The sequence below is a fragment of the Pavona decussata genome, unplaced genomic scaffold (genome assembly GCF_977016875.1).
Source record: "Pavona decussata unplaced genomic scaffold, jaPavDecu1.1 SCAFFOLD_19, whole genome shotgun sequence".
NCBI classification, from domain to species: domain Eukaryota; kingdom Metazoa; phylum Cnidaria; class Anthozoa; order Scleractinia; family Agariciidae; genus Pavona; species Pavona decussata.
Window position 1 is genome coordinate 1,124,844 of NW_028145442.1, and position 10,157 is coordinate 1,135,000.

Sequence of the window (10,157 nt, forward strand, 5' to 3'; positions counted from 1 at the left end):
CAATCAGTTTGGTTTACTAACATCTTTCCCGAATGAAACAAAAGGTGGAAAAGGTATTGGCTCTAGTCTCCCAGAATAACTACTCTCCGTGTTGTGGTGAGCGATTGGTACCCCACCCCCACCCCTTGCCACCCTCTATCATGGGGACCGCTCAGGGATTTTGGAACTGGTTTGAGACATCATTTCAAGGCTTCGTTTCGGCTACTTTAAGGGTTTTATTTACCAGTGTAATCATGGCGAATGCAGACACAAGCGCCGAAAAACGGACTGATATCAAAATTCAACATCGCAATTGGACTCAAAGCCCTCACACGGTCTGATATATACTTATCTCGTATCCTGCTCTGTCCCCGTTGCAATTCTCGCATCCCAAGGCGTCAGGTCTCGCAGGCTATATCGCTAGATAATACACTGCTTAGCTCAAAAGCAGCTAAAAAAAAACATTTTGATTAAGGGGGAGATGAATCGAAAACCTCAGTTAACTTTGATCGGTGATTTGGGGGTTCCCTCGTTCCATTCCTACTCTTCCACCGACCACCCGGGGTCCACCGGGGTAGACATCCTAAGTTCACAAGTCATGTCAACTGGTACTCGCAGACCAAGCTTTTCTCGTTTCCCGAGCGTTTCATTTAGCAAGCAGTCCAGTGTATCCTCTCATAACTCGTATGATTTCCTCGACGATGCAGCAAGTTCGGATCAAACCGATGGAAAACAGGGAGGAATCTGGAGCACGACCAGGAGAAAACTTACTCTCGTCTCTCTGTGCCTTGTTTACTTCGCAGCAACGGCCTCCTTTGCGATTCTCTCTCCCTTTTTTCCAGGCGAGGTAATCATGTCTGTTTTAGGTTTTTGTTATGCGGTTGTAGTTGTTTTGATATGTTATTCAATGGTTTCTGCAAAGACACAAAAAAATTAAGCTTAAAAACACTTCGCTCAGATTATTACGCTCTAATGATGAGTGCGTTGACTGTAATCATTTGAAAATTAATTATTATATTGTCGCTCACGTCTGCGCATTGTAAACATTACTTTAGTACTTGTTGTAGTCGTACTTCATTTTCTCTCTTTCTATTTTGTGTGCGCTTTTCCCTAGCCTCGATATGTTAGGTCATTTTCATTTGTCAGTGCACCCGCCGTGCAGTGGAAGCTATATAATTATATGTTTTGAATTTATATCAATGGGGGTAAGTTAGCCGGCACCAGTTTCCACCACTTTCCAGCACTTTATACTTTGACGGATCAGTATTGCCACTCTTTACCAATTGATACAACAACAATGGTCTATAAAAAAAATGATCGATCATTGGTGAGCAATGCAAGTTTTGGTTGTTTTCTCGACATACATGTAAGAGGTTACATAACCTGTTCAAAACACCCCTTAATTTATCTTTAAGTGGTTATAACTGAAAAACTAGCTCAGTGGCTCCCCACTTTTTGTTACATAGCTTCCATTAGCATGTTCAGGAACAACTTTTTGCAAAGTTTGCCACCTTAAATTGTAGCATGATTGTTGCAATTCTGACCAATTCATGGGTTTGATTCCTATAGTTGGTGATTCTGATGTTTTCTTTGTACTGCTTGAAATAGATCAGCGTTTCATCTTTTGTGTTTCTTTTACTGAGCTTAAAGTCCTCGCCACCTTTGTTTCTTTTCTGCCACATGGTGATTAGTCTCCCTCACAGATGCTCTTTTGGCTTGTCACGCAATCGTTCCTCGGGAGGAAAGATTGCATGACGAGCAATTTTGTGAAGGGCCAATTTAGTGTCTGCAAGGGTAGCCTGTTCCAGGCTCCTAGAGAGACGTGCAAAGGAGAGGCGAGGGGATGAAAACGAGGGGGGACTGGAACAGGCTACTGCAAGGGCTACATGGTGAGAGAGAAATTCAAAATTCAAGGGAGGGGAGGGAAGGTGGATGTGGAAGTAAAATGACAGGGATATGAAGTGTATCTACATCACGTATCCCTTCCCTACCGAGACCCACTGTAGTGGGTCTTAAACTCGTCAGTATTTGCTCAATTACAGTGAAATTCTGTCAGCAAATTGGTGTTGGAAAGATCTGTATTTCAAAGGAAAAAATGGTACCTCTGGTATCTTTGATGTGGTTTACCAGCACTTTGATTTGTGAGGTATTTTCATTTAATGCATTTATAGACTGTCATAGACATGTATATCTCAGAGTGTTCAACGCATTGAAAGATGCAAAATAAGCTACAGTTTTGAGGTATATACCAGATCACCTTTAAGTCGATCAGTGAAATTTGGTCGTTTTAAAACCTGTCATTTCTATCAAATACACGACTTCCTCCAGTTATCGTGAGAAAGAAATGAATTACAGTCATTGAGACCTTTTAAACGGTATATTACATGTACATTAGCAAGCTGGGTTTTTCTTTACTGTTTTGGAAAAATGGGCCAAAAAAACTTAGTAGGGAAAGGGTTAACATCTTTAGTTCAGAAGTCACCAACACGGTCGCCACACCAAATTTGTCATTTAATTGAATCTTTAGGGACTGGTTGCCTTAATGCTCCATATTATTGTTACATTACTATCATTTAATCTAGAATGTGCAATTTCTGGTCACATGATTCTTTGTATTGCAGGCTCAAGAGATGGGTGCATCCGGTTCCATGATTGGTTTGATCTTTGGAATCTATCCACTGGTGGTTTTTGTTGTTGCACCAGTAATAGGAGTTTTAGTGAGTATTGCTTCAATGTTTGTGATTACTATATGTGTGTGTGTGTGTGTGGCATTACGAGTTTGTGTATATAATATTAATATTTATAACATATTAATTATATAAATTACAGAAAGTAATTCATATACCTACAATAAAGGGACAGTATCACGCTAATTTTAGTAACACTTCGAAAGTCGGAAAGACGCTATTCGGTTGATAGCAGCCAAGATATAATGACAAAATTCCATTAAAAGACTATCAGAATGCGAAGAAACTATTCCAGGATATTTTCACCAGCCGATGACCAAGGTAGAGAGGGGTTCAAATTTGAAAAGTTTAAATTTAGTGAATTTTGGCCAAGAATCATGATATCTCCCATCGATCTCCCATGATACTGCCCCTTTAACAATAATTATTATTCCACAATCATGTGTTGGATATGACGCTGGCTATATTAATCTCACATCCAACAAGTGTGAGTGGAATAATAATATTATTATTAAAAACAATCAGGAAATATTGCTAGATCTTGGTGATTTTGCTTTGCAAGAAGCAAACCCAATCAGATCACTGGAGTTTCATTAAACAATGATCCAGTTTTTATTTAATAATACACAATATGCCACTAACTATATATCACCCACATTAATGCAAAACATTAATATCAAGCAATTTGTAATCCTCCACCAGGGTCCAAAACTATGGAATTCCCTTACGTTCAGAATTTGACTCTGTCATTCAGCTTTCTTAACTTTAAAATTTCCCTGGAAAAGTACCTTATTACCAAAGTATCAAACTAAACTTGTGCATCTATAAATATGCTCTATATCTAGTCTACCTACCAACTTACATAGGGGATTAGCCTAATGCATAATTTATATACATGTAAGCTTATAGTTTCTATTAGGTTTGCTCACCACTAAATTAATATTTAATCCAATGCACCCTACTTGAAGCTTTAATTTGTTTATTTATATTTCACTGTGGCAAATAAATATTAAAATAAATAAATAAATAAATAAATAAATAAATAAAACAGTAATGAAACATAAAAGGACGAGCGCTATAGAATCTATAGAATTTAATCTCTTGAATGCTGCTTTGCTGGATAAAGCAATCAAATCTGTGGGAGCTGGTGAGTTAAAACTACAAATTGCAACAAATTGTATTTAATAATGTAAATGGACTTGTCTCCAGTTGTTTCAAACACACTGTGAACAAATGTAGATCACTGACATAAATAAATACACCACAAGTATATTAATTGCATACATGAGCATTAAAATGAAGTTACTTTTATCCAGCTCACAGGCACTTAATGACAAGGTTGTGGAATTTAATCAGAGCCAGGCTACTTTATAACAATTAAGTCACTGTAGTTGAGACCAAAAAATATATTATTTTGAGTGTTTTTTTTTTTCACGTCAAATTTTAGCTTCCACAAATTGGTCCAAGATTTACTCTGACAGCGGGACTGTTTCTATGTGCTGGATCACAAATATTGTTTGGGTAAATTCTTTAATTATAGAGCAACAAACATGAATAAATTTAATTAATGTATTATAAAATGTTAGTAAAGGATGAAAATTACTCAAGGCAATTTAATGTGATGACTTCAGCACATGAAAGTATTGAAAAACTTTTATGGTGTAGTGAATTACGTATATGTACCCTCCCTGATATACCGGTAAATCTACAAGGGCTGATTGTAAGAAATTTTATAAGGAAGCAGAGTTTCTTTTCTTGTAGCTGGGTGTAATTTCACTCTTTAGTTAGAGGTATGAGTTTTTTTTTGATGATACAGTTAGTAATCCAGCCGCATCTTTCTTTTGTGTAGCACTCTAAAAGGTACCAGGACAAGCAATTGGTATCTTCAGAATGATTTAAACACCTTCAATGGTATCAAACCCCAAAATCCATGATGATCAGCTCACATTACCGTTACATGGGTTCCCCCTTGGCTCTCTTCGTTTCCTTACTTGTAGTTTATTAACTTCCTTTTCAGATTTGTGTCAATGCTTCCCAAGGGTGTAGTCTTTGTGGTGTTTTGTTTTCTTCTTCGTGTCGTTATGGCTTTTGGTGGAGCTGCAGCAGACACAGCCTCGTTTGCAATTATGGCTGGAGAATTCGGTACCAGCATTGGTGTGGTAACGGTGAGGTTTTATTGATGAAATGATAAATCTGTAAACTCCTGATTCAGGGCTTCTGATAATTCGCGAGAAAAAAAGTCAAATTTCGCGGGATTTTTGGAGACAAATTCGCGGAGAAAACGGCCGATTTCGCGGGAATTTTGGGGGCAAATTTCGCCGAAAAACAAAGAAGAAAGCCAAGAAGAAAGATTCCAGAAAAAAAAAAAAAAGATATATTTGAAGGATGTCAAATTCAGGGCAAGAAAGAAAACACAAAAGTTCATCCAACACAGTTCTCAAGGCAATTGTACTTGTTACGAGCTACAAGAAAAACATAAGCTATACCGAAACGCCCGGCCGGTTAACCTCCTTTTTCAGCTGCAATTTAGAGCCGAACACAGCAACGCAATAAATTTCTTTTCTCTCCTTGGTCTCTTGTGTTGCTTTGCAGTTTACAAGGCAAGATTGTTCGTGATCGAAGGTTCAAATCCATTTGTGAAGTCAAACATTTGTTGTGTCTTCGATCGTGCCCTGCCATACGACTAAACATGTGCCTGCATTACTACAAACAGCAGTTTCCTTTCCCACCCCATATAGTGTCACCGAAAAGTCTTCTCATTTCTCGTGCCCAGTTTTTCGCAACATTAATCTAAGAACGCCTGGTAGTTATGGTACGTTATGTTTACTCGTGGCAGTGACGAAATTTCAAGATAAATTTGCATTTATAGAAAAGTACATGTAAGCAGCCCCAGTAGCCAAGATAAGTTTCAAATATGTTGTACCGACAGGTATTTGGTAGGATTTTTAACGAATTTCGCGGTATTACGCGTTTTTTTGTGAATTTCGCGGGATTCCGCGGATATACCCGAATTTCGCGGCTCCACGACCGCGCGAAATATCAGAAGCCCTGCTGATTTTGTATTAGCCTCTCCTGAAAATGTTACCCTTACTTCCAAATATTAAAGCCTGCCAAATCTCAGATGCAAGCATCCCTCTGATCATGAATCCGGATTACATGTACATGTAGCGTTTATATTCACCCCTCGCCCTCACCTCTTATCCTTCCCCCTAACCTTTCAGCTCCCACCCGTCACCCTCACCTCTCATCCTTCACCTCTCACCCCTCACCCTTGCCCCTCACCTTTCCTCCTAACCTTTCAGCTCCCACCCCTCACTCCCACCTCTCTACACCCTTACCCTAATACCCTCTTACCCTTCACCCTTCTTTCTAACCCTTAAGCTCTCAGCCTTTCACACCAATCCCTCAGCCTCACCTGCTATCTTTCCAACCTACCTATGGCACCATTCATTTAACCATCTAGTAGCCTCACCCCTTGGACCAGTTACCTTTCTTCCACCCTTACCCCTTGCCCTGAGCATCTTTGGGTGGGGATTGTTTGCCAATTACATCATTTGTAGTTTAACTGTCTTAATATATGATATATATTTGTCATGCATTGTCAGGGAGCCATGGAGACGTTCACTGGTCTTGGCTTCATGCTGGGACCTCCTTTAGGAGGAGTACTCTATTCAGTGAGTAATAAATTGACCATTCTATGCTTTTGGACATTCTTATTTCTTGATGATGCACATGGTAGTTTTCACCCTCCATCGTCATGTTTACATTTATGTGTTGCAGCCTACAGTTCTTCATTATTCTTTTCAGGCTGGAGGATTTAAACTTCCATTTATTGTGATGGGAAGTCTGCTTTTATCCATTTTACCTGTGGTGTTGGTCATTTTACCAAGCGATGAAAGTAAGTACATGTACAATGTAAATATTCACAAGTACACTATAAAAACTAATTCATCTGTATACAACTTTCTAGGTTTACAAATTTCATGCTTCCCTGTCAGTTTTATAATTACAAAGTGCTCGATTTTGCCAAATGTCTGTCTCTCTTTTTTAATTTATCATCTTTAGTTTCTGTGATGTGGACTAAAACCCCATGACACTTCCCCTTTAATCTTAATCCAAGCCCAGTAAGCGTAACTATCACTCTTCTAAAGTCCCTGTGGGAGAGATGTACAGTGACTAAGCTATGCATCGTTTCAGCATATTACACCTGTTTTGTGCGAGCTTCACTGGCTACCGATTCAATATCGTATTATTTTCAAGATTCTGCTTCTCGTGTATATTATAAATCACTGAATGGGACATCGCCTAGCTACTTAGCTCAGAAACTGCGTTATTGTTCTTATACTAGATCATTGAGGTCTGTTAGTAATGAACTCTTAATGCAACCTACAGATCGTTAACCAAGACCTATGGAGATAGAGCGTTCGCTGTTCATGCACCAAGAGAATGGAACTTAATACCCTATGAAATTCGGAAGTCCAATCCAATCTCGAGCTTTAAAAGATCACCTAAGACGTACTTGTTTACTAAATTAATTAATAACAGATCATTGTTTCTATGTATTTATATATGATGCGTTTTTAATTTTTAATCATTGTAAATATAATAAGAGATGGTTGTAAATTTGTTAATATTTATCGATAATGTTGTTTACATGACTGTAAAGCGCCTTGAACATAGGATAAGAGCGCTATAGAATAGAAGTTATTACTATTCTTCTTCTTCTTATTATTATTATTGAATTTGTTTTTCAGAAGTACCCAGAGAAAAGAAGGGCTCGTTTCTTCAAATGTGCAAGATTCCAGGAATTGCTGTGATAGGTGACTCATGCTACTCCTTCTATTTTAAGAGGCAATTCCACTAGAAACAGCATTTGCTTTGACAGGTATAGGCTGCATAACAGACGTTTATTTAGCCAAGCACAAAACGCACGACACAAGCCTCTCTGCTTGCTCTGTACACTTGGTTAAATAAATGCCTGTTGTACAGGCTACACCTGCCAAAGCAAATCTTGTTCCTTCTTGAATAGCCTTTTTAGCAAACTTTTTAAAATGCATATCGCGCATATTTGTATGAGTCAAGTTTGCGAGTTTTTCTTCTGAATGCCCGGTTCACACTGGGCGACTTCTTATTATCATTACTCAGCTCTATAACCATAATTGGCATTGTTAACAGTAATAATTCCTAGGAATTTCGAAGTCGCCGTATCCCAGGAAGTAGTACATTTGTTTAACACCAAATGTTTCGGTTCAGCGATGCGACTTGGTACGAGCTGATTGCAATGCATCAGTATATCAGTGCAGTTAGCCGCATCTTACAATCTTGTTCTATTACATCAATGCTTTTCTTATTTATTTATTTTTTTTTCAGGATTTTGTGTTCTTGTATCGGGAATAATACTTGGCTTTTTGGATCCAACATTTGCACCTTACATGAAGAAAGTAAGCAATACTATTGAACATTATTAACAACAGGAGCAAAATTAACTCCATAGAACTAGAAGGAAATATTGATGTAATCATTCATAACGTTTTTTTGTTTTTTTTGTTTTTTGTGTTCAGAAGTTTCAAAGAAACATTAATTTTTGTAAAATGAGAACAGGGTTGTTTAAAATCGGTATTTTTCATTTCTCGTGCTTTTATTCCCGTTTTCAATAGTTTGGTCTGGGTCCCAGTAAAGTTGGTTTATTGTTTCTGCTTTGTGCGGGGTGTTACGCCATTTCTGCGCCTGTTGTTGGATGGATATGTGATAAGACGGTAAGCTATTTCTATTTTGCTCGAGCCACAGATTTCTACATCGTTTCGTTAAACTAAGAGCCTTTCGGGTGTTCTGTACCTTCGGGTTGCTAAAAGCTACTGCTTTCTCGGCAAAAGAAAATTCCCACGAAGGGCTTAAGTTCAAAACGTCAGCACTCGAATCTCTTTACGGTGGCCAATTTGCCTTTATTTATCAACTCTGTTGATAAACCAAACATTCGTTTTTATTCCCCATCGACACAGCACCACAGTTTCTTTAGAAACTTAAACCCCCTTATCCCAGAAAAGAACATGCAGACTTCTAAAAACGTGTTTGTGATGGTCTGGGGACGAGAATAGGTGTCTCGATAGCACTTCAAGATTAATTCAAAGTGTTTAAAGGATCCGCATCGTCCGTTCTCAACGTAATCTTGAATACATTTGAAATTTGTTTCAGGGTAAAACTCGGCTGGTTATGTTGTTAGGTGCATCTTTTGTGCTCGTTGGAATTCTCGTGCTTGCACCAGCACCATTCCTTACATTTCTTCCTCAAAGGTTAGTATTCATTTTCGTTGCGATGTTGCTAAGGTACACTCAAGAGGCTCTTGACGGACCTCTAAACAGAGACGACGACGACGCCAACGTAAACGGGACTTAAAAATTATATTCGCGTTTTTGAATAAATTGGCGATGATTGTTACTCATTTAGTTTGTGTAATGTGGCCGAACTACCGTAGGGGCGGCTTTAAAGTTCAGAAAGAGAAAGGGAAATTAATCATCATGCTTTCACGTTCTTCATAAAACCTTGAATGTGGTCATAACGCACGTACAGAACCAGTGTTTTGCTAATGAAACTATTGTTTTCTGACGTCCTCGTTACCCTCGTCGTCGTCGCGGTTTAAGGTCCTTTTCTATTAGAACGTCTTATGTTGTTGTCGCGACCGACCCGAAACTGAGTGTTCGTCTTCTTATCTTTTTTCTTTTCATATTTTGAGCTTGAAACGTTCTTAGCATGCTCTCCTGACGAGGAAACCTAAAAATGACCGTTGTGCGCTGTATCATATGAAATTTCTTTGACATACGTGACTGGGTAGTAGATTTAAAGCATGTCATGTCGGTACTGAGTAAAAATGCTTTATCTCTTAGTCTCAGTTTGGGAACTTCTCGCATCTTCTTAAACCTGGGTCAATTTCAGCCTCGACAATCTTGGTCAATTACAGTTATAAAAAGGTTCTTATAATACTGAAGAGTGTACACTTAAGCAAAACAAACTATGCGCACCCTGAAAGGGAATTCTGCAAGTCAGAAAACCTCACGTATAGACTCAATGAAAGGCAGATAAGGCCATCTTCATGACCTTAAATCTGAGGAGGCAGTTAATGGAGAATTTCTCTTCTTTTGTTCTGTTTTTGTTTTTTTCCTTTCCGGTTTTTTTTCTTTTTGTTATAACTTCCTTCCCACCTGGCACGTGTACTTTTTTATTCGTTTACCATTTATCTATGTTCATCACTGCATTTAACTAAATTTCTATCATTTTTAGGAAGGTATGGCTGGTATGTGTTTCCATGGCGCTGTTAGGTATCGCCACTAGTGCTTATCAAGTACCTTGTATGCCAGATATGTTGGAAACAGCAAGGTAACAACCCGGAATTTTTGGTGTGGATGTTCGGCTTGGTTCTTTAAACCCAGATGCTATTTCAGACCAAAATATGCAATTTTCTAGTACCCTGATCCAGACATGGCCTCTTAAATTCGT

At 38.5% G+C, this 10,157-nt stretch overlaps 1 protein-coding gene across 1 annotated transcript in view; it reads left to right on the top strand.

Moving 5' to 3' along the window:
- Window positions 1-566: 566 nt before the first annotated feature.
- LOC146486943 (MFS-type transporter SLC18B1-like) overlaps window positions 567-10,157 on the top strand; it is a 17,571-nt gene continuing 7,980 nt past the window's right edge. Inside the window, exons 1-11 of the mRNA XM_085090896.1 lie at window positions 567-826; window positions 2,601-2,696; window positions 4,114-4,187; window positions 4,684-4,831; window positions 6,272-6,340; window positions 6,474-6,564; window positions 7,421-7,486; window positions 8,037-8,107; window positions 8,324-8,422; window positions 8,859-8,956; window positions 9,942-10,037. Of these exons, the coding sequence (XP_084947022.1) occupies window positions 578-826; window positions 2,601-2,696; window positions 4,114-4,187; window positions 4,684-4,831; window positions 6,272-6,340; window positions 6,474-6,564; window positions 7,421-7,486; window positions 8,037-8,107; window positions 8,324-8,422; window positions 8,859-8,956; window positions 9,942-10,037 (1,157 nt within the window). The 5' untranslated portion in view covers window positions 567-577. The remainder of the gene's footprint in view (window positions 827-2,600; window positions 2,697-4,113; window positions 4,188-4,683; window positions 4,832-6,271; window positions 6,341-6,473; window positions 6,565-7,420; window positions 7,487-8,036; window positions 8,108-8,323; window positions 8,423-8,858; window positions 8,957-9,941; window positions 10,038-10,157) is intronic.